The sequence below is a fragment of the Paramisgurnus dabryanus genome, chromosome 14, assembly GCF_030506205.2.
Source record: "Paramisgurnus dabryanus chromosome 14, PD_genome_1.1, whole genome shotgun sequence".
Lineage (NCBI taxonomy): Eukaryota > Metazoa > Chordata > Actinopteri > Cypriniformes > Cobitidae > Paramisgurnus > Paramisgurnus dabryanus.
The window spans coordinates 19344038-19369449 of NC_133350.1; the positions used below are offsets into that span (position 1 = coordinate 19344038).

General features: G+C 42.3%; 1 protein-coding gene across 14 annotated transcripts in view; it reads right to left on the reverse strand.

Annotated features, from left to right (window-relative positions):
• The window catches only part of cadpsa (Ca2+-dependent activator protein for secretion a), a 157830-nt gene that overhangs the window by 93785 nt on the left and 38633 nt on the right, over window positions 1–25412 (reverse strand). For all 14 annotated transcript variants that reach the window (XM_073811878.1, XM_065241449.2, XM_065241448.2 and 11 more), the window contains exons 5-7: window positions 5597–5677; window positions 5178–5411; window positions 1354–1475 (exon numbers count right to left, since the gene is read on the reverse strand). In XM_073811878.1, the coding sequence (XP_073667979.1) occupies window positions 1354–1475; window positions 5178–5411; window positions 5597–5677 (437 nt within the window). The remainder of the gene's footprint in view (window positions 1–1353; window positions 1476–5177; window positions 5412–5596; window positions 5678–25412) is intronic.

The following is a 25412-nucleotide window of genomic DNA, read 5'->3' on the forward strand; positions in this document are numbered from 1 at the left end:
CCCACACCTTAGTTAACTTCAAATTCAAGGACCTTTCAAGGACTTTCCAGGTCCAATACCCTCAAATTCAAGGACTAAATGCGGGGACACATTTCAAGTGAGAGCAAGGTTACATCGTGTTACTTTTTAAGATACATTGTTACAGTTCCCTTTAGAGGTAACTCGCGCTGCGTCACTGTGGTGTCACTTTGGGGACGCCTCCAGGGGTAAGTGCATCTGAATGTGTATATCAAATTCAACCAATGGTAAGGCTTAATGACAAAGACAGGGTGACACGGGAGCCAGAAAGTATATCGCTATCTGAAATATTGCAAAAGACGGCGTTACAGGGATGCAGGAAGTATGGCAAGGAAGATGCAGCGTCTCGTTCCCTTTTCAGGGAACAACAGTTACATACGTAACCCGAGACGTTTTATGTGTCAAACACAACTATGCAAAAAAGCATTTTGGTATGAATCAACATTAGCATAAAGAATATATAAGATTTAAAGTTAACAGTTTATCATGTGTGCTTAAAAAGTCTAGAATTTTTCTGATATTATCCTACACTACACAGGAAATAATATTGATTTTTTTTCCACAAAACTTCTTGCATAAAATAGACTCAAGCACTTTCAATGGCCTGTATCTATGTATGCATATTTTCAAAAACTTCCCAGGGCCTTGAATTTTTTTCCCCCAGATTGACAAACTTTCAAGGATTTCAAGGACCCATGGGAACCCTGATTTAAGTGACTGCTAAATAATGAGATTTATGTTGTTTGTAACATAGGCAAACTAGTATTCCTATCGTATTACAATACTACTATGTAAACCGACAGTAATGGAATTTCATTAACAACTATCATAAGTCAATACTTCATCTGACACTTGTCTGCAAAGGCAAATGCTATCACACTATTTTGTTGAATAACGCAATCAGGTTTTGTAACCTTTGCTTACATGCTCAGAATTGTTACCTTATCATTAGGAATTACATCTCAGCACAAACAAAATGAGCTTACTGTCTACACACTAATACGATTTCTTGATCATGTAATGAGCTAAACAACACACAAAGCTTCAGCAAACAACATTTTCTTTTGAGCTCTGAATAATATTGAATGGTACTGTGGGAATGTGCTCTTAAGCAACCAAAAAACAATCAATCCACAACATATTAGTGTATAACACTGATGTCATTGGTGTGTGAGATAAATGATTTACTCCAGACACAAGCATTCAGCATTGAAAACATAATACCTGTGGTATAAAGAACTCTGCAAAGTGCAAAGCCTGATTGTGTTGGGTGTTGACATCGGCTAATATATGTGCATGCAAACAAAAAGTTTCATTATACTACTTGTGACCTACGTGGGCTTGGAGGCCTCTGCTTGGTCAGTTTGAAGTTTCTGCCCTCCCTCCACCTCCATGGTGCAGTAAACAATCCGGTTTGGTGCTAAGGACTTTAGACCCTGCACCTCCATAATCACCACCTGCGTGAAAACCAGAGAGAAATCTTTAGAAAATGTTAAATAACAAAACATGGTAGTAAGGTAAAACGCAGTACAATAAACATGTCCATGAATCTCAATCACAACAAAGTGCAAGGTTTATATTTTGGGGACAGGGGGAGGGGCGTTGTGTGAAGTACGAAAAAAGACCTTTTAAATTACTTTCATACATTTTGGCTGTTTGTTTACATAACAGTGGTGTTTTGGGGTCCTGAAAATACTCATTGAAAATGAGTTGCAGCGGCTCTGTTTACACAACAACGATTATACTGAAAACTTAAAAGATTTTCTTTGCGTTTGTGAAAAATTTCAAGTGTTCAAGCCAAAGTTGTCAAAACGATCCGCTTTTACATGGAAAAGCAGGTGGTGATGTAATTTACACTACCTAAAGCCCTTAAGGGAGGGCACAAAGGACTAGCCTATGGAAAGAAGCCTTCAAACAAACAACATGGCGACCTCAATTGGCAGTTTTGTATGGACGGATAATGAGGCTGGTTTGTTACAGTACTTCAACTTTTTAGCAACACAAACAGATTTGCGTTTTTGTCTTTTACATTCCTACTAAAAAAACCAATAGACACTATCACACAAATTCTATTGGTTTTATTGGGAATTTTATTGGTTCTAATGGAATATGGCCCAAAACACACTACAGTATAGTGGTTTTAATGGGAAAAATCCTATTGGTATTTTAATGGAAACCATTAGAACTTCTGTAATGGTTTTATTGTTTTTTTTCAGCAGGGATGGAAAGGATAAAGACTGTGTTTTCAAAAATTAGCACTTCCCTTACGAAAATTAACCATGGTTTTATTGTGGTAAAAGTGTAGTAACCATGTTTTTTTGGTGTATTGATTACAATCAGCAAAACCATGGTTTTACTACACTAACTATGTGTTCGGAGCGTCACGTGTGTTGCCCGTGTTTTCAAAATGTGTGTTTGTGGCGTCATGTGAACCATGTGCATCACGTGTTTCGTCAAAATAAGTGCCTGCTGCACACGCGACAAAACCGATTATGATAAAAAAGAGACGCTCATGTAAAAAAAAACACGCAAGACACTCCCTTAACAGTGAACTCTGATTACGCATGAAATTATACAAGTATCTGCAAACACGAGCGTCTCTTTTATCATAAACCCTTTAGACGCGTCTGCAGCAGGCACTTATTTTGACAAGACACGTGATGCACATAGACACTCGATGCGCCGAACACAAATTTTGAAATTACGAACCACACACATGATGGACTACATACATGTGAAATTGAACTTTGCATCGCCTACTTTTGGTCAAACACACATAGGGCTCTATTTTAACGATCTAAGCGCATTGTCTAAAGCGCACAGCGCAACGTCTAAATGGGCGTGTCCGATTCCACTTTTGCAAATTTAATGACGGGAAAAATGGTTTGTGCGCCGAGCGCATGGTCGAAAAGGGTTGGTCCTTTTTTTTAATGAGTAATGGGAGTATTTTGGGCGTAATGTGCAATAAACCAATGAGAGTCACAGCTCTCATCCCCTTTAAAAGCAAGTTGCGCTGGCGCTATGTCTAATCCCTATTTAGATGACAGACTTTGTAAACCGAAAAACTAAGCGGACGAAGAAGATCCCCAGTTTAGGATTAATGTTAAATAATTGTGTTGTTTTCACGTGCATTGAAATTGTTATTTTTTATTAAAACCTTTAAAACCCGTTTTCTTTTAGTCATGAAAGTAAAAAGCAGGCTTTTAATTGCTGTAAATGTATGGCTATCCAATATCATCAAAAAATAATTTACAAGTATGTAAGAAAAGGTTTGTACTCTAAAAATACTTTATTTGTAACAAACAGGAGATAAAGAATTTACAAACGGCTCTCTGCACATTTCAGCACTTGGACAGTGTCGGGTTTTTTAAGCATTACTTAAAAATGTTTCTCATCTCACCATATCCACAGAGTCATCATATACAATAAATCCGTGAGGTAGCATTTAAAAAAAAAAACATTTAAAAACAGATGCATTTGTTTAAAGCAAAGCATTTATTTACTTACCAGGCTTCAGGTGAAGCAGCTCTTTGCGCCGTCTAACATCTCATAATTAGTCCTCATTTATGTCAAAGAGACTCAATAATAATCTTTTACATTCAATCCTTTAATCTTTCATATTTAAAAGCATTTTTTGCGCTGCTGCCATTCATGTATGTTATAAGCAAACCCGCGTTGTCGTCCCGTTTATAGGCGTATATTACTAATGCGCTCTTTAAATAACATAAAACACATTGTGCCATTGACTTCGACTTTAGAGCAGGTTTTTGTTGGTCAATGGAGTAGTCTATTTTAGTTGCCTCAAAATAGCAACACGCCAACAATGCGCCTGAACACACCTTGTTTTCTGACCAGAACGCCCATATGCGCAAAAGGGGGCGCAAATGCATTTGCTATTTAAACAACGTGGCGCTAAACGTGAAAATGATAATTGCGCAGGGTGGAAACTAGCAAAAGACACTTGCGTCGCGCATTGCGCTGCATTGCGCCGGGTGTAAGATAGAGCCCTTAATGTCAAACAGGGAAAGTTTTTTTTCGGTTTATACAGTAGTACAATCATTGTTTAGTAAACATGCTCTGAAAATACAACAGGATGCTGATTCCAAGGTGAGAAATTGGGACGTATTGATCTATCTCCAGCAGACACATATGGGGCGTATGGTGTCAGATAAAACCATCATCACAAAGGTATCAATAAAAGGGAAACAGGCTGTTAACACATGACATACATCACACCGGATTATTGCTGTCTTCTGCAGTGAATATCACCTCTCGGATATTGTCAATTGATTAAAGTTTTCACATTGGGATTTCTACTGTATGAGGTTTACTCAGTAAAGGTTCACTTCACACAAACAGAGAATCACAGACTGACTCCCCCATACCCTTTATAACTTAAACCTAGTAAACAGAGGATGAGATTTTATTGTGGTCAGCAAAACACTATTTTTGGGCCAATGCACCAAAATGCTTTGTCATTTGTAATGATTGATGACATGTTGTAATGACTTTGAGGTTTTCAGAGGAACAGCTGTGAAGATTACATTATCACCTGATAAAAGAAAACACTGAAATCCTACGTCAAGCTGATGATAAATGTCAAGGTGAACAATGATTCAATTATTTCATCAGGGGAACTGTTTGGAAATGAAGATCAAATCAATTTCAATAGGCTTTATGCCCAGCTGCCCTACTTCCTGAACTTCAGCCAGCTCCTTGTTTCCTGTCTGTCATTATTGGACAAACTGATTAATCCAGGTGTGTCTGATTATTGTTGTTGTGACTACTGAGGTCAGGCACACCTGGATTAATCAATTTGTTTGTGACTACTGAGGTCAGGTACACCTGGATTAATCAGTTTGTCCAATAATGGAAGACAGGAAACAAGGAGCTGGCTGAAGTTCAGGAAGTAGTGCAGCTGGGCATAAAGCCTATTGCTATTTCCAAACGATTCATTGGAAGATGGCTAAGCGCCACTGAACTTGCAATTTACAGTTTTTTTAAAGCGTGGGCAATGAGATGAGGTATCCAGAAATGAATCTGAATAGTGCTTTAGAGTGTCCAGAGAGGTCATCCTTAGACCCCATGCTATTCACAGATTGCAATAATCAATCTGGACCAACAGTTCTTTTGCACCAAAACCTATTTAAAACAAATACCTCCAGAGTAAATGAGAGAACCACATCAGATTTGGAGAGCTGATTCTCATCTTCTTGGCCCATGTCAATGATGGAGGTGTTATGGCCTCTCTTGAGCTTTTGCAGTTTAAACTCTCCTCCTTTAGACACCGGCATGCTTTCAAGGTTGGCCATGAGAAGGTTCACTGATGACTTCAGCTCCTCAATGTACATGGCCTCCATGTCCCTGGACACAAACTTAGGAAACCTACCGGCCTGTTCAGAGATCACAGATGAAGAAAAAGATGAGAGCAACTCAAGGGAATGATGCAACTATAATATGTGGCAGTCCCTTGCTTGATTTTCAGTTACACCGAAGTTTAGGAAAGTTTATATGCTGTGAGTGACATCCTATACTGTATCTCCTCGTCTAATTGATTGAGATGGTGGCTAACACTTACTTTGGTGAATTGGTCAGCCATTTGCAGTCGTCCGTCCAGCTCTCTTCTGATCTGTGCGGCTTGTTCATCTAGATTATCCAGCTGTAGGACACAAAATTTTACAGTGAAATTCAAAGCGCCTTTTCCCCAGCTATTAGATCAGCTAAAGAAATCCATTTCTGACCTTCACCGCTACAATAAAAGGCACAAAAATTTCTCACTTAAGCTGAAAAGGTCAGCATCAACCAATACTCACATTTATTGTGTAAATGTGAAGAACTGTGTATTAAATGTTCATAAAAGGGCAATATAGATCAGAACCAGACGAAGCTCTGACTTCAAAGGTCCACCTGTTTGATAAAAAACACCCACTGCCACCAGTAGATCATCAATGATGACCTCACATGACTAAAACATATTAATGCTTATTCAACACTGGCTGACCACATACTGTTTATGAATATTTGTGAAATCAATGCAGAAAAGGAATGATGTGTGTGTGGTATAATTGCTAACTGCTGGAGATCCATCTTCAGTATTTACAGCAATCATGAGTGATTATTAACCATGAACAATATTGATTTGGCAATATTGCAATATTGAATTGCAGCTGCTGATACAATTCACACATGGAATAAGGTTACAGGCATATTTTAATGCAGATTTTTCATGCTAAAATATAATTGTCTTTTTTAATAATAAATAAATAAATAAACCTCATCCAAAGTGTGCTTGATGTTTAATGCCTGCATGTGGTTTTCTGTGAGCTTCCATCTCGTACATGCACAGCCCCATCCATCTGAAAGCCTTCATTAGCTCTAACAGGCCTGATATTAGATTAAAGGCCAAAGCCCATCAGCCATTTGTCATCATGTCACTGTGGAAAGGCAACTTCCGAAACAAAACCGAAGCATGCTTGTTCTGACTAGTAAAACAAGATTAATGTATGTTTACTGTTTAACATAATTTGTGGCAAAATATGCATGCATACAGCTGTGTACATATTTATGGACATCTAGATTACTGCTGTTCGCTCATTAAGCCATTTGACACAAAAATGCAAAGTACTATTTAAAAAAGTAAACATTGAATTATGCACACTTATTATGTTTTAAAATGAGGCATATTTTAGATGAAGATTCTCTTTATTAACTATGGTTTGATTGAAAAACTGGTATTTTAACTGTAGACTTTTAACTAAAGTGTACATTTAGATCCATTTCAAGATTAAATTAAAAAAAACAAATTTGTGGTCTAACTGTAAATATTTGGTTAATAATAATGGTTGATTTAAAGAGGTGTTGAATTTAAAAATCAAGTTCATAAACAATACTTAAAACTTTCTTCTTTGTCCAAAATCAGCTTTTATTAAAACACTTCATGCCAGATTTTCTCAGTATGACATCTTAACACAACGAAAGAAGTATCAGCATCTACTTTAAAGAGTAACTAAACCCCAAACCAATTTTTTTTAGTTAATGATCTGTAAGAATGATGCTTTATTAGTGCTGTTCATTGATTTTAGTAAGTTTTTTGACATTTGGATATAAAGTGTTTCAATACTACAATATATGGTGTAAAAACGTCTGAGTGCTGCCCTCTTGAGGTTGAACGGTGGCTACTGCAGTTGAATTTTCCTATTGGATGTTGGGTCCAAGAAATGACTCGTGACGTAAGCAGGTTCAAGATCACCACGCCCTTGTTACGATCTCACCACACACTTAGTTCGTCCCCTCTATCTCCGTTGGGATCTGCCCACTTTTCTTGCATTTTTCAAATATTGCAGTGGGTGGAGTCAGGCTCTGACCAGGGGTTTAGTTACGCTTTAACATCACAGTCTCTTTATCCCCAACCATAGATATATACTGATTAGTGATGCGCGGGTCGTCTCGTAAGGGTTGGGGCGGGTAAAGAAATTGTAACTTTAATGCGGGGCGGGTCATTAAAAACAAAATTAAAAACCATATATGTTGCGTCTAATTCCCTTATATATAAAATATTTGGGAATGTATATTTTTATATTTTATTACGTTCTTTGATGAGGTTAAATTATGTTGGCCTACGTGGCAACGTAACTTCCGCAACGTAACTTCCGCAACGTAACTTGATATCCCCAAACCTTTGGCGTCACGTCAAGTAGCTCCTGCTGCCAGCCACAACAACAAAACAAACGGAGAAAGAAAAGATGAAAGACGATCTGCGGGAGAAATTAAGGTAGGGAATTTGTGAACAGATAATACAAACGTTGCTTTGTAAATGTTGAAAATGTTTATCATTATCCTATCTCTATATTAATAAAGTTACAATTTCTTTACCCGCCCCAACCTGAGCCTTAAAGTACATCTTTAAAGTAAAAAAAATAATTTAAAATGATTTCTACTTGTTCGCATGCAAATAATTAAAGGTGTCTATGTTTGACACATAAGCCAAACAAATAAAAGTACCCTGCGGGCCAAAAAAGACAGATTCACTAAACAGGACTAAACAAGACACAGTTTGATGCTGATAGACTGTAAATAAACTAAAATATAGTAGAGACACTGGATCTGACAATAACAATATCTTTACCATTTTTACTTCATCCATAACAGAGCGTTTGAAAATGTAATGAGTATTTAGATGCTTTTAACCAAAATGACCCATAATGTTTTCAGAGTATATCACAACAGCTTTTGAATATGTAAAACTGTTAGCCAATCAGCAGTGGGTGTAATGTGACACGCCACATCACAACAGCATCTTTTAGAGATGGTCAAGACCAGAGGGGTATTGCACAAAAGCAAGATAAGGGATTAAGCTGGGCCTTTTCTGTTATCCTGGCTTTCTTAATTCTACTTTTGTGCAATACCCCCCTGGAGAAAAGATTATGATGTATTTGATGTAAAAACTAACCTACCATTATAAGTAAAAAAATGCAGTTAATGACACCTTTAAATGTACAGCAGCAATGATTAAACCAGGGGTGGGGAACCCTGGTCCTGGAGGGCCACTGTCCTGCAGAGTTTAGTTCCAACCCTAATTAAACACACCTGAAAAATCAAATTCAAGTCTTCAGGATTACTTGGAAATGAAATTCAGGTGTGTTTGGTTAGGGTTGGAACTAAACTCTGCAGGACAGTGGCCCTCCAGGACCCAAGGTTCCCCACTCCTGGATTAAACTAACACTAAGCCAGGCGTGCCCAAACTCTGTCCTGGAGTGCCAGTGTCCTGCAGAGTTTAGCTCCAACTTGCCTCAGCACACCTGCCTGGAAGTTTCTAGTATACTTAGTAAGACCTAAATTAGCTTCAGGTGGGTTTGATTAGGGTTGGAGCTAAACTCAGCAGGACACCGGCTCTCCAGGAACGAGTTTGGCTCACCAGCTAGAGAGAATAAAATCTTTAATGCTAAAAATAGAGCAGACCACAGTGTGCTTAAATAAGTCTTTTATATTGCCATCAACATTATCCAAGTCTAGACTTTTAGATAGATCCCTGTGGCTTAAACCCTGCAGCCAGTCTTTCAACTTATTCATTTAATTTTTTCTTCAAAATTGGTCATTACTTTTCGTAAACGGTTACATAAAAAAGTGGATTGGTAAAATTTGAATCTGAAAAGTAAGCTATGATGCAAATGGCCACTTTTACTAATACTGTTACTATTGATAGCATCATCAGTTAACACAAGATACAGTATACAACAATACAAGAACCCTTCATCATGTGTGTGTGGGTGTGTGCGTGCGTGCGTGCGTGTGTACCTGGTAATTATCACATTGTGTGGACCAATTGTGGGACATTTTGAGGTCCCCATGAGGAAACAAGCTTATAAATCAGACAGAATGATGTTTCTTAAAAATGTGAAGTAGGAGAAAGTTTTCTGTGATGGTTGGGGTTTGGGAATGAGCTAGGTAAGGGGAATAGAATATACAGATTGTACAGTATAAAATGCATTACGTCTATGGAATGTCCCCACAAAACACGGAAACCAGAATGTGTGTGTGTGTGTCATAATGAAGGGTTCTGGTGAGTTCAGAGCCTGACAGGTGAAGAATTGGCCAGTCAGTTACGTGTTTGGGTGGAGGGCCATCTGGACCAGCTGTGGTCATAGCATCCCTTCCAGACTTCAACTGGGATAAATTCAAACTACAAACATTTACAGAGGAGGTTTCCCACACAGATAAATGCCTAAATAAACAAATGCACTTAAATGCAGGGAAATAAGCACATTTAAACCAACACAATAAAAACAAGAATGAATAAACACATGCTCACCCACACGTAAAATATACACTGTCAGAAATAAAGGTACAAAACTGCACCTTTTGTGTCACTGGGGCTGTACCCTTTCAAAAAGTACAGCTTTGCACCTAAGAATTTCATTTTAGTATCTTAGAAGTACATTCTGGGACCAAAAAGAGCTTATTAGTACCTCAAAAATACATATTAGTATCTCAGAGGTACATATTGGTACTAAATGTTTACATATCTGTACCTAATGGTCCATACAATTACCTTTTGAAAGGGTGCTGCCCCACTGACAGCTAGGGTACATATTTTGACGTTTTCCTAACAATGTAGGTCCTTAAGGTACGGTAATCTACAAAAAAATGTCATTCTGTTTTGTATTTCTGTAAAGGTATCAAACGGATACTTAGGGTACAGCCCCAGTGACAGAAAAGGTACAGTTTTGTACCTTTATTTCTGACAGTGTATGTAGACACATTCACATGTCTTGTGGGCCAGTGCAAGCTGTATGTGGGCATTTTATAATGAAATACTTAATGATATTGCAGAATAACACCAAGACACAAGGCAAAATGAGAACCAGTACAACACCAAGTCTAATACAGGTGAGTATACCTACACAAAAACAATATAAAACTTGGTGAACAGGTGTGGATGAAAATTATAAGCAAATAGAAAACATCAAATTAGCCAATGGGTATTACAATTAGGTGACACAGTATTGTGTGGTATGTTCTAGTAGTATGTATTGACACATCTGGCAGCAAATCTTGTTTTAAGTGTCACATGCACCTGTTAAAGCAACACTATGTAGATTCCATGTAAAAATGAATTACAGCTCCCCCATGTGGTTGAAAAGCGCAACAGTGCCTGGTATCAGACACTTAGGCAGGGGGAGGGGCAGGGCTGTGTGCTCTACCCTCCACCGCCACTTTCAGAGTGTGCTTGTAGCAGCTAGGAGGCTGCTCAGGTTGCAGCAACTGTACAATTTGTCCAGTTAAAAGTTGTTCTATCACTGAAATAATTTTAGAGACATTATTTAAAGGTAAAAAAACTACATAGTGTTGCTTTAAGACCAGCATGTCCTGTTGATATTGACTTTGACTTTATTGTGATGATCCCTCAACAGACATTCCAAGACTACTTTTCAACTAAATGTCAACTTATTTTTCATGTCCTGTTTTGGGACACACATCAATATCAACAGGACATGAAAAATAAGTTGACATTTAGTTGAAAAGTAGTCTTGGAATATCTGTTGAGGGAACATCACAATGAAGTGTTAGCAGATATTAAGCAGATGATCAACAAATACTCTAATGCGGCCATTCCCAAACTGTGGTCCGCGGACCACTAGTGGTCCGTGAGGGTACTGCAGGTGGTCCGTGAAAAGGCAAAATAAGAATATGTATATTTTAATATACAAACTCGTTCATATTTTGGGCGAACGTGTACTGCTGCCTAATAAACGTTACTGTGAACTCATTCATTCTGGTGCCTGTGAACGACAAGCTCTCTCAGTTTAACGTCGTTCAATAGGGTGCCAGATTTGTATATTCTTCCAGGCGAAAACCTGACTAAACCACACTGTAAACAGGCCTTAATGTGTAGCGGCAAAAAACACCCAATCTGGCAACACCGCTCGGTGTTCACCAGTCACGCAGCATGCGTCATCACAACAACAACACAGACGCTGCTGAAATTCCTGCCGCGCAATTCAAATAGTTTAACATTAAATAACATCATATTTGTCCTAAATCGTTAAGGATTAACATAGGCTGCTAACGCATATTCCGGATCTTGAAATAGACTTTGACTAAGCTCACGCTATTTAACGTGGACGTGTGGTGTGCAATACCTGCGAGTTGTCATACACGCAATGCCTCGCAACGCTTCTCGCCCGGGGTGCGACCCCCACCCAGCTAGCCTTTCAAGGTATGTTTAAGCAAATACAAAAATTAAAAGACAGTCAATGCTAATGTAAACCCTGGTTGGATAAGGATTTATAGTTGGACATGAAGATGAAATCTGACGCATTTAGCTTCAGTGTTAAAACTGATCAAATAATTGCTGTCTGTGGTGGTTCTATATGGGCTATAATGGCAATCATTTAAAAAAAATAATATGGGAAAAAATAACTATAAATTAGTTCATTTTTGTAACTGTGACCTAGTTTAACATTTTCAAATATGAACTATAAACTGAACTATAGTAGTCAACATTTGAAGTGGATCAAAAACATTCATCAAACTTGTCCTAAGACAAGAACGGGTACTGGGTATTGGTTTTAAGACAACTTTTAGGAAAGGTTTTGATCCACTTCAAATGTTGACTAGTGTAGTTCATTTTAAAATTTGTGAACTGTGAACTAAACTAGTAAATGTAGAAAGTGAACTTTCCCAACACTAAGAATATGTATATAAATAATTATGATATAAGGTTAAGAACCCTGTTGTACTGATGTGATGACCAGTTATAGTTTTAGTGCTAGTAAGACTATGTGCAGATTAATTCAGGACTTGTGTAGACATATTTTATAATAAGTATTATGAGGTGGTCCGCGAAAATTCTTGATTACAAATAGTGGTCCACACACACAAAAAGTTTGAAAACCCCTGCTCTAATGGTAGTTGACAAGCAGTTGCAAACTTACTTAGTCTAATGTTGACTACTGTTACCTAATATAATATAAATATGTTGACTTCCTAAGTATGATTCTTAAAGTTTGGCAACAAACTTTTTAAAGGCCAAAGTTTGTGGTGGCTATACAAGAACATAATATATCTAAAAAAACAACACTGTCTTTGATCGTTTGCAGCATGCAAAAAATGGCTATGGTTGTGCTACTGCTGTGCTACTGTCATCTTTGAAGCTCAGTTAAAAATTTGCAAATAGTCCAACAGCTATTTGAAGGTTGGTTGTGCAATGAAAAAGCACTGCTAAACACCAATGCTCTCACAAGAGTGCATTTAATTTGTGTAGGTAAAGGTGTAGTTACAGTGGTGGTCTTACAAAATTTATTTTGAACACAAGTTAAACAACGAAATCAAATGTTCCCTTTCAGTCGGTCACTACGACGTCACGTCGTGACCGACGAATTGGGAACCGCTTCGCGGGTGACCTATCTGCTTCGAGAAACCTTTAAAACGCCAATGAACTTGGCATGCAGATAATTGCATCTGCCGGCGCCGCCCCGCCGCACAGGTATTTAATGAGCGGCAGGTGCAGTTATCAAATCAGCTTTTTAGCTTCGAAAGCTGGCAGACAAACACTGCTCACGAGAAGCTGCTCTTACCTCTCTGGATAGATCTCTGCGTGCTTAGTTGGTTGGGCGAGGGCACCACAGCGAGGTTCGCGGAGTGTTCCACCTTCTTCACTCTCTTTTATTTGAGTGTGTGCGTTCTCCTCCCTGTGTGCTTCATCAACTACACAGCTAAAAGAGTGATTTCCCCTAAAAGAGCTGCAGTTGAACTTGTGTCTTTTTAAAGACAGCCGTTCACTGCTCACGGGCGTTAAAGCGTCTTTTTAAAGATGTCTTTTCGTCCGTGTTCGACTTCTGGATGCGGCAAATACATGGGTCCTCGCGATGGACACGATCGCTGTCTCTCATGTCTGGGTCTCCAGCATGCTGAGGCTGCTTTCGTGGGAGGGACATGCTCCGCGTGCGAGAGCCTGACTCTTGCGGATCTGCGGGGTCGTGTGGCGTTTCTCCGGGAACGCCGCCCTCCGTTGCTGATCACCGCTAAGAAGGCGGCTGTGAAGCTACGGAGAGACGACCTCCGCCTCACGGTGCTGAATCGGCAAGCTGGTTCGTCCAGCGGCTCTCAGCCACCGGATCCGCAACCATCTGAGGTTCCGATGGAGACGGAGATCGCGCGTTCTGCGTCGCTTTCTGCCTCTGTCGGACCTCCCGAGGATTCGGTATCGGTCGTAACATCGGAGGGGGGGCCGTCATTTTCGGACGTGGATCCGGATCCTCTCCCTCCTTCGGGAAGGGCTGCGGTTCCCGATCTCGACCCGGAGATGACGGCCATGCTCGCTCGGGCTGCGGAGGCGGTCGGGTTGGAGTGGAGAGCTCCTCCCCCTCCCGTACCGTCCCGCCTAGACGATTGGTACTTTGGGGCTGCACGGGCTTCACGGTCTTCCCCACCAGTGCCTTTCTTTCCCGAGGTGCATGATGAGCTGACTCGGACGTGGAAAACCCCGTTTTCCTCCCGGAACCGTCCGCATCAGCCATCACCCCTCACCTCCCTCGATGGGGGGGCCGCTAAAGGGTATGCCGGTATCCCGACAGTGGAGCGTTCGGTAGCGATGCAGTTGTGTCCTGCCGGCGTCTCCTACTGGAAGGACCGTCCTACCCTTCCCTCACAGGCCTGCAGGCATTCGTCAGCTCTGACGGAGTCTGCATACCGGGCTTGTGGGGAGGCGGCCTCAGCCATACATGCCATGGCTTTGTTGCAGGTCCATCAGGCTAAGGCTCTGAAGGACCTGCACGAGGGAGGTCACGATTCGGCGGTCTTTAAAGACCTACGTGCGGCTACGGATCTGGCGCTACGTGCGACCAAGACCACCGCACAAGCCGTCGGTCGTGCTATGTCCACCTTGGTGGTCCAGGAGCGCCACCTCTGGCTGTGCCTTGCGGACATGCGGGATGCCGATAAAACCCGGCTTTTAAATGCCCCGGTGTCCCAGGCCGGCCTGTTCGGCGAGGCGGTGGAAGACTTCGCACAACAGGTCTCCGCCACCCAGAAGCAGACTGAGGCCCTTGCCAACATCATGCCACGTCGAAAGAAACCAACACCTGCCCCGTCGACGTCGGCACCTCAGTCTGCCCCTCGCCGAGGGCGTCCTGCGGCGACGGCCGCCTCCGTTCCTCATCAGGGCCGTCCTAGGAAGCGAGGAACCGGCCGTCAGCAGCCCGCCCCGCCCGCTCAGCCCGCTAAGCCTGGTGGAAAGCATAAATCTAAGCGGCCCTGAGACGGGCGACCTGGAGGTGGAGGGGATCGCTCTTCGGGAGATGGTGAACGCACCACTCCCCCCCCGGAGGAGGACCGGGTGGGGAATCCTTGGTTTTCTTTAATTTCCGTTCCGCCGGCTTTTCAGCCGGCACCCACAGAACCACAAAAAGAGCGAATTCCTTTTCCTCCTCCAGGTCTTCAGAGGCAGCCGGGTGTGACGGATGGGCTCATAACCCTACGTCCTCCCTCTCCTCTCTCGCCAGCGGATGTGTCGAGCGCACCGAGACATCTTCATCAGAGTCTTCCCCGCGCAGCCATCCGTCAGCGGACTCAGGTGAGTGCTCATTCACACAATACACATGTCAACGCAGCCCAAGAGAGCGCGTCATCGAGCACCGCTGTTCCGCTCGCCGCGGGTACTACGATTGTGCCGTTAGTTCCCCTCGCTCGGTATCTGGAAGCTTGGCAGCAACTTCCCAGTCCGTCGCGTTGGCTTTTACGCACGATCCGTCTCGGCTATGCGATACAATTCGCCCGGCGACCTCCCAAATTTACGAGCATTCGTTTCACTGTAGTGAAACCCGCAGATGCGCACGTATTACGTGCAGAGATTGCTGTCTTATTGGCGAAAGACGCGATCGAGCCGGTTCCTCCAGCCGAGATGAGGGCAGGTTTTTACAGCCCTTACTTTATTGTACCCAAGAAAAGCGGCGGGTTGCGACCGATCCTGGATCTGCGCGTTCTGAATCGAGCACTTCACAAGATGCCGTTCAAAATGCTTACGCAGAAGAGTATATTTCAATGCATTCGCCCACAGGATTGGTTTGCAGCCATCGACCTGAAGGACGCGTACTTTCATGTCTCAATACTTCCCCGACACAGGCCGTTTCTCCGCTTTGCTTTCGAGGGTCGAGCATATCAGTACAAAGTCTTACCGTTCGGGCTCTCTCTCTCTCCCCGCGTCTTCACGAAAGTCGCAGAGGGGGCTTTGAAGCCCCTCAGAGAGAGCGGTGTTCGCATTTTGGCATATCTCGACGATTGGCTCATTATAGCACAGTCGCGTCAAATGCTTTGCACTCATCTAGATCGGGTGCTCAAACACCTCGTCCGTCTCGGTCTTCAGGTCAACCGAGAAAAGAGCAAACTGTGCCCTACACAGAAGATTTCTTTTCTCGGCATGGAATTGGATTCGGTCAATCTTACAGCACGTCTCACGGAGGCGCGCGTCCAGTCGATTCTGGCTTGCTTGAATACGTTCTCGGGCAAGACTGCGGTCCCTCTGAAACAATTTCAGAAATTACTGGGGCATATGGCAGCAGCCGCGGCTGTAACACCGCTCGGTTTGCTACATATGAGACCGCTTCAGCATTGGCTTCACAACCGAGTCCCGAGGAGAGCGTGGCTCACCGGCTTTCACCGTGTCACGATCACACCGAAATGCCGTCTCACTTTCTCCCCGTGGTCAGACCCAACTTTTCTCAGGGCGGGGGTGCCACTGAGACAGGTCTCCAGACATGCAATAGTATGCACAGATGCCTCCAACACGGGGTGGGGAGCCACGTACGGCGAGCTTGCAGCTTCAGGAGTGTGGACATCACCCCAGCTGCACTGGCACATAAATTGCCGAGAACTGTGGGCTGTATATCTTGCGCTCGTCCGCTTCAGCAGCGAGTTGAGAGGCAAAGATGTGTTAGTTCGCACAGACAACATTGCGACTGTTGCGTATATCAATCGCCAAGGCGGAGTGCGCTCTCGTCACATGTCGCATCTCGCCCGCCATCTCCTCTTTTGGAGTCAGAAGAATCTGAGGTCTCTTCGTGCCATTCACATTCCGGGGTCGCTCAACGCAGCGGCAGACGCGCTTTCTCGAGCAGCGCGCCCCGGCGAGTGGCGACTCCACCCTCAGTCGGTCCAGCTGATTTGGAGACGTTTCGGCAGAGCGCAGATAGATCTGTTTGCATCTCCAGAAACAACCCACTGTCGCCTATTCTATTCACTGAACGAGGGAACACTCGGCGTGGATGCATTGGCACACAGCTGGCCGAGAGGTCTTCGCAAATACGCATTTCCCCCAGTGAGCCTCATTGCGCAAACATTGTGCAAAGTCAGGGAGGACGAGGAGAAAATTATTTTAGTTGCTCCATATTGGGCCACCAGGAGTTGGTTTCCAGAGCTCACTCTCCTCGCGACAGCCCCTCCCTGGAGGATTCCCCTGAAGAGGGACCTTCTGTCTCAAGAAGGGGGCACATTATGGCACCCCCGTCCCGATCTGTGGAACCTCCATGTGTGGTCTCTGGACGGGGCGCGGAGGTTCTAGGTGATTTACCCCAGGCGGTATCTAACACCATAGCTGCAGCGCGAGCGCCGTCTACGAGACAGGCGTATATGCTGAAATGGAACCTGTTTGTTGTGTGGTGTACCTCTCAACGAGAGGACCCCCGAGAATGCTCGATCAGTATTGTGCTTTCATATCTCCAGCACCGCTTGGAGAAGAGGCTGTCACCATCTACTATTAAAGTAGATATCGCGGCAATATCCGCGCATCACGCACCCATAGACGGTAGATCTGTAGGTCAGCACGATCTGGTCATTAGGTTTTTAAGAGGTGCGCGGAGGCTGAATCCTTCGCGCCCTCCCTCTATTCCTCCGTGGGACTTGTCCATGGTGCTGAAAGCCCTTCAGCACTGCCCTTTCGAGCCTCTGCTGACGGTGAGCGTCAAGTTTCTCACTATGAAAACTTTGACGCTCCTCGCACTGGCTTCTATTAAAAGGGTAGGGGATCTTCATGCATTTTCGGTCAACGATTCGTGCCTTCAGTTCGGGCCGGCTGAATCCAGCGTTACACTGAGACCCCGGCCGGGCTACGTGCCTAAAATTCCCACCACTCCCTTTAGAGATCAGGTGGTGAATTTACAAGCGCTGCCTTCGCAGGCAGACCCAGCCATGGCTTTGTTATGTCCTGTTCGTGCACTACGTGTGTATGTGGATCGTACTCAAAGCTTTCGGACCTCAGAACAGCTCTTTGTCTGCTATGGTGGTCAGCAGAAAGGGAAAGCTGTCACTAAACAGAGGATGTCTCATTGGATTGTAGACACAATCGCCCTGGCGTATGAGAAACAGGGCATTTCTTGCCCTTTTAGTTTGAGAGCCCATTCAACCAGAAGCGTGGCTTCATCTTGGGCTTTGGCTCGTGGTTCCTCACTTTCAGATATTTGTAGAGCTGCTGGCTGGGCGACACCTAATACGTTCACTAGATTTTACAGTGTTCGTGTTGAGCCGGTATCCTCTAGAGTTCTCTCGTCAGATCAGTGAGAACATCGAGGAACGGCTCCTGTGTCGGCTTGGTGCCTTTCTTTTTGGTGCTGCGCAAAAACCGCACCATTATGGAAGGCCATCAAGGCAAAAACGTTACAAAAAATGTTTTTTGTCTTCTCCACCGCTTGGTGGCCGATGTTGCGGAGCATCGGCTGCCAGCCTCTCACTAGATGTATCCTTGACTATCTGGGTGAGGCTAGCGCCCACATTGCGCCCCCTAGTGGTTTCTTTGTGAAGTATTTCCGTGGAAAGTTTCTGATTTACCATGTTTCCCTTAGTGGAGTTCGTCCCGCGCCTCTCTAGTCTTGCTAAGAGGGTGTATTTTTTATAGACCTCGTGTCTTTTTGTCCATCACCTTAGTGGTAGACCCCTAGAGGGTTTTCTTTCCGCAGCGATCTTAGTCCCGCCTGACGAGTTCGCTTCCCAGTTCGCCTAGTCACTATCGTGGGTTAAGGAACAAGTAGTGACCGGCCTCTGCTTCAACCCCTTTTCCGTTCCCTTAAAGAGGAGAGTCGGAGGGTTTACGCAGGCACTGGAAGGGTCAGCTTCAGTGGCGCTTTGGTAGGGATTCCCAATTCGTCGGTCACGACGTGACGTCGTAGTGACCGACTGAAAGGGAACGTCTCGGTTACATATGTAACCCTCGTTCCCTGAAGGAAGGGAACGGAGACGTCACGTCCCGTCGCCACAGTTTGCTGTTCCACTGCTGATATCGGCCGGACATTTTTCCTTCTGGCCAGCTTTCTCAGCAAAAAATAGCTGATTTGATAACTGCACCTGCCGCTCATTAAATACCTGTGCGGCGGGGCGGCGCCGGCAGATGCAATTATCTGCATGCCAAGTTCATTGGCGTTTTAAAGGTTTCTCGAAGCAGATAGGTCACCCGCGAAGCGGTTCCCAATTCGTCGGTCACGACGTGACGTCTCCGTTCCCTTCCTTCAGGGAACGAGGGTTACATATGTAACCGAGACGTTTTTTAGAAATAAGGTGAATTTAAATGTTTGATGTTATGCCTTCAAATGTGGTGGATTAAAGGTTTCTCGTCACAAGGACCACCATTAAAGATGTATTAAAGATGTTCAACATCATTACAGTAATTTAATTTACATAATATTTTTTTTATTAAACCCGTTTGGTAGCACCAGTGCAAGTTCACAGTCTAAATAAAGTAATAACAACTAATTTATTCACAAATCAAATTCAAATTAGACCTTTTACAAAAGTAAAGTCTTTTCCAGGGCTTAATGGAATTTAATGAGCATTTAAGCTCAACAATATAAAATGCCATCTATGCACTAAAAAACTTGAACACATTCAAATTCAACAAACTGAAAAAATATTTAGTTTTTAGCAAATTTAACATGTGAAATTAAATTACTTTGATGGCAAAAAAGAGATTTGTGTTTAAAATGATATTAAACCCATGATTTACTCACCCCCAAGCTGTCCGAGTTGCATATGTCCATCGTTTTTCAGACAAACACATTTTCGGATATTTTAGAAAATGTTTTAGATCTTTCAGTTGATTAAATGTAATGTTACGGGGTCCACCCATAGTCCACGACCTTCAAGTCTAAATAAAGTGCGTCCATCCTTCACAAAATAAATCCAAACAGCTCCAGGATGATAAACAAAGGTCTTCTGAGGGTAATCCGCGCGGTGTTGTTGTAGAAATATCCATATTTAAAACTTTATTAACGTAAATAAATACCTTCCGGTAGCACCGCCTTCTTAGACTCCTCTGTATTCAGGAGAGAGTATTAGCGTAGTGTACGCACTTTTCTTGGTGACGTATGACAAATTCGGAGGGCGGGGGCACAGAGCAGCAGCAGAGTAGCCTCCGTAGGCTGCGTAAGCTGTCATCCTGAATCCGGACGCGACTAAGATGGCGGCGCTACCGGAAGGTAGTTATTTACGTTAATAAAGTTTTAAATATGGATATTTCTACAACAACACCGCACGGATTACCCTCAGAAGACCTTTGTTTATCATCCTGGAGCCGTTTGGATTTATTTTGTGGACGCACTTTTTTTGGACATGAAGGTCGTGGACCCCGTAACATTACATTTAATCAACTGAAAGATCTAAAACATTTTCTAAAACATCCGAAAATGTGTTTGTCTGAAAAACGATGGACATATGCAACTCGGACAGCTTGGGGGTGAGTAAATCATGGGTTTAATATCATTTTTGGCCGAGTTATCCCTTTAAAGTCTATCCGTAGTCAACAACTTTATCATTTAAAAGGCAACTTTGAGGATCATAATAGCATATATAAACGTTTTACCTGTCGCAGCAATTTGTTCATGCTTTAAAACTGCTTGAATGTAACTCTACACCCTTGCCTCATTTAGTATTTGCGGATCTATGAATATGCGAATGAGTCCCCGCCTCTACTCAATTGCACAGCTGGGACCATAGATATGAATAGTCCTAGGTAAACCACCTGGGACCATAGATATATCAACCTGATCTCACAAATATCCGTTAAATAGTCATGCATTATTTTGCTCAGTTTTGCGTGACATTGTCACGTATTTCCACCATTTCCAAGCATGTGGTGCAACCGTTTCAGCGGCAAGTCTATGCGACATACATACATAATGGCTGTTTCTCAATTCTAAGAACGCAAAGAACGGACTTGCGTTCTCATGGAGATTGGTCTTGCCAGGCGACCTTGGAAGAACGAACTCAGAAGGTCACGAGAACACAGAACGCACTTGTGAGAATTGAGATGTGTGCGATTTTTCTGTTGGTCACGTGACCTCCCCAGATTTCAGCGAACAAGTCTGCACTCGATGCATCCTCAATATCAAGAACACATCCGGGAATTTTCATGCGTCCTCTGTACTTGTGTTCTTGAGAATTGGAATTGAACTATGATGGTAAATGATGACGTAAAGCAAGAACACAAGGATGCAAGATCGCTGAAGAACGCATATTGAGAAACAGCCACTATCTATAACTCGAACTACTGATCTACGTGTTTAATTGTATTGATATGATAGGTGGTTACATGTATGTGATGTTGGAAACCAAGATGAATTCAAACCACAGGAATGAGACTGTCTCCAATTTTATGGAGATCATAGCTACTCAGTGATGGTGTTGAAGAATGAATTTGCATATGGCTTGTCTTAAAACATATTCAAAAATAGCATATAAACAACAATAAAAACCTGGTTTTCCCAACCCATCCTCATGCCCGTGGCGTCAATATTTGACGCACTTGACCATGCGTCAATATGTTACGCGGAGGGTATACCTTTCGCGTCATTTTTTGACGAACTGGGGACTTCAATACTATTACGTCCGTTGCATTCTCTTTCCTATTTTCTTACAATTTACGCGTCGGTTTAGGGTTAGATTTACATAATGACATCCCTACCCAAACCTAACTCTAACCCCAACGCCAGGTGACAACTGTGTCTAACCCCAACGCCAGGATACAACTGTTTAAACTGTTTAATTTCGCGTACACTGTTTAATATGCGTAATCTAACCCTAAACCGACGCGAAAATGGTAAGAAAATAGGAAAGAGAATGCAACGGACGTAATAGTATTGAAGTCCCCAGTTCGTCAAAAAATGACGCGAAAGGTATACCCTCCGCGTAACATATTGACGCATGGTCAAGTGCGTCAAATATTGACGCCACGGGCATGAGGATGTGTAGCGTTTTCCCCACAGGGAGACTTTTTGGAATGATAGCATGTTCCCTAAATGGCATTCTTAGTCCACTTGCAAGCAAGCCTAATAACAGGGCTGTTAACTTTTCAAACTGAGACTAAGCAGCACAGCATGGCTCTCTGCATGTTGCTCTGATAGACTGAGCCAGTCAAAGCTAAAGATGAATCAGACTTTCTCAAACAGACTTCAGCTGCCTCTCTCTTTCCACTATGACAATTCTGCTAACATGGAAGAAACTGCCACTGTGCTCATTTAAATGCTCAGTTAGGCTTTTGATTTAGGCCCAGGGACATTAAGTTCATAAATAATATAACTAAGATGTATGACATCATTGTAAGCAAATAAACCCTTCTTTAAGGGATTCATATTGTAATCTGTGGTTCACAAATACAGTGACTCATTTGATGCCCTCAGAGGCCTATTGTCAAGTCAGTGGGGCTTGATGAAATGTAAAAAGTGAGTTTTCTGGGAAAGAGTGAAAGCACCAGATGGAAAATAAACAAACCAAGAGTGCCATGACACATTACAACTTTGTTCATGTTTTCATGCACCAGCAAAGGAGCAATCTGTAATGACGTTGTCTGATGATAATCAGATTTCATGTACACAAGACATGTGTAATTAAATTAATGTGCGTAAACTATGCCAGTCAAGGCCGAGAGATTGCTGTGTGTATGTTTGTGCCACTGACTAGGAAGAAAAACCAGTAAAGAGATAAAATATGTTTTACAGGAAAACTATTTTGAACCTTTTGAACCATTAAAGAGCACCAATTATACGATTCACAATTTTACATTTCCTTTGGTGTGCAAGTGTGTATTAGTACATGTTAACGATATGCAAAAGGTACAAACCTCAAAATAAATGATGATACGAGTTATCGTTTCCAACGTAAATCTCTTTTCTTGGACTAAAACAAACACACAGATTGTAGGCAACAGTTTACTTCCTGGGATTGGTGATGTAGGAAAGACCGACATTATCATAATTCCTCCTGCTACGGATTTACAGCCTGTAAATTAACTCCTGTTAGCCTTGCTTTGTGACCGAATCTTTCAAACATGGTAAGGAGCGTCTCATTTCCGGCTGGCATCAGAGGTATTCAGGCCAATCACAACATACAGATTAGCTGGCCAATCTGGGAGTTTTGTACATGAATCAGTGCATTTCAGGAAGAAAGTGAAATAATGTGTTTTTAACCATAAACCGTTCGAACACATTGTATTATACCAAATACACAAAATAATGTTGTTTTTAGCAATGACATGGGGCCCTTTAAGATGGATAAAAGATGGCCCCATCCTTTCAACCACACAAACTTGCTGGTACAAAAATGCTGGATTGTTAAATACCATGGTTATATCATGGTTTTCTTTTACATAGCTTGGCTTAAAGTATTATAAAAATATCAAATACATCCCTCTAATATTCTGCTTGGTTATTTTTAGTCCAATGCTGGGTAAATATTAGACAAAGCACATGTTGGGTTATAAATAAACATGTGTTTATGTTCAATTGCATTGAAACAACCCAGCATAGGTTTATTTATAAACCCAACATGTCCAATATTTACCCAGGATTGGGTTAAAAATAACCCAACAGAATTTAAAGTGAAGTATATTGTCCTCAAATACCATGATATATGAAAGTACAATTAATATACCATCATTGTGTTGTACCAGTATGCCCGTAGGCCATAGTATTTTGTGAGACAACTGGGTTGGTAGAGCATTGCTTTAGCAGAGCAAAGATTGTGTGTTCGATTCCCAGAGAACATACAGTGCATTCAAGGTATAGATTTGTCTATACAAATCTATACGATCAGTATGTAAGTCGCATTTGAATAAAAAGCATCTGCCAATGTAAATGAAAAACTCAGATGCAAAACCCCCAAATGGCGTCTGCAATGTTTTCTTGTAAATTAGCATTTGTTTTATTAAACTCTTAATGGATTTTGCCAACAAACCTGTATTTTTGAATGGCCTGAGGCCGGGATTAAGCGGGTTTAAAGCGAATGTATTTGATGAACATATAATACGTGCCAAGAGTATTAAAGTTCTCATTTTTTGACGGAGGTGGCGTTTAGCAGGTTTTGCATTTGAACTTCTTAAATGTAAAATCCAACATGCAGCAAACTGACATCATAGGCCCTCCCTCCAGAGGATAAATCTAAAATGACATTCTACTGTATGTACTCAAAATGATTGAAAGTGCTTTATAAACAGTGGAATTTAAATATTGAGTCTGGTGAAGTTACTTCTAGGGGTGGAGGCAGCTCAGTGAAGCAGTGATTGGCGTAGGTGTAGCAGTGGTTAGCGTCCAACACTGCATGATGGAGGCGTACAAAACTAGCAGGGGGTGAACTTTAATGCTAGACATCTGATTTCATATTCTTCTTGTTTCACAATGTTACATTGCCATCACACCCACAAGAGTTCTGTAAAATTAAAGGCAGTTTCAATTAAAGCAAAATTGTATGTTATTTTATATAAACATCTCTCTATTTGAAATTTTTCATGAATTAATAACTGTTTCTTGTTAGGTTTAATGGCTTGAGGCATGCATAGGCAGTATAGATCCCAGCACAATGTTGTAAGTTTCATATAAAACGCTGACCGAATAGCTACAAATCAATGGAAAATGTTATAAAAATTTGTTTTGAATCAATACAGTAATTTCTGCCTACTTTTTCTTGGGAGGAGTATTGTGTCGGTTATAGGTTTAATCAGAAGTACAGACTGAAAAAACCGCAAGAGGAACAAGCCTGAGAAAAGATCACTATCGAGATCTGTCAAGACAAAGCAAATTATTCTAGCTATTGGAAAAAACATTGGTCTGATTGCCCAGGGCTCTGCTCCGGATCAATAATGAGAAGAAGGGTAATAATAGGTCATCCATGCTTGTATTGAGCAAGGCAGAACTGAAATAAAACTTGACTTGCACATGTGATGAATTTGTGTATGAAGACAATTATTTAAGCATAAGGTAACCAAAAGAAAGCATGTGTGGAGACAGACAGGATCAGACAGAGAGAGAGAGAGACAGACAGACAGACAGACAGAGACAAACGTAGACAGACAGAGATAGACAAACAAACAGACAGAGGCAGGCAGGCAGACAGACAGACAGACGGCTGTTCTTTGAGGACCCAAAAATGAAACTTTTTACATTAAGCAGATAGATAGACAGACAGACAGACAGACAGACAGACAGACAGACAGACAGACAGACAGAGAGAGAGAGAGAGAGACAGACACAAACAGACAGACAGACACAGACAGGTAGACAGAATGAACCAAAATTAAACCTTTTACAATAACAGATAGACAGACAGACAGACAGAGAGACAGACAGACAGACAACCATGCAGGCAAGCACAGACAGAGAGACAGACACAGACAGACAGAGACAGACAGACGGCTGTTCTGTAAAGACCCAAAAATGGAACCTGTTATAGTAAGCAGACAGACAGACAGGCAGGCACAGACAGACAGACAGACAGACAGACAGACAGGCAGACAGACAGACAGACAGGCAGGCAGACAGACAGCTGTTTTTGAGGACCCAAAAATTAAACCTTTTACAATAAGCAGATAGACAGACAGACAGGGAGACAGACAACCAGACAGACAACCAGTCAGGCAGGCAGGC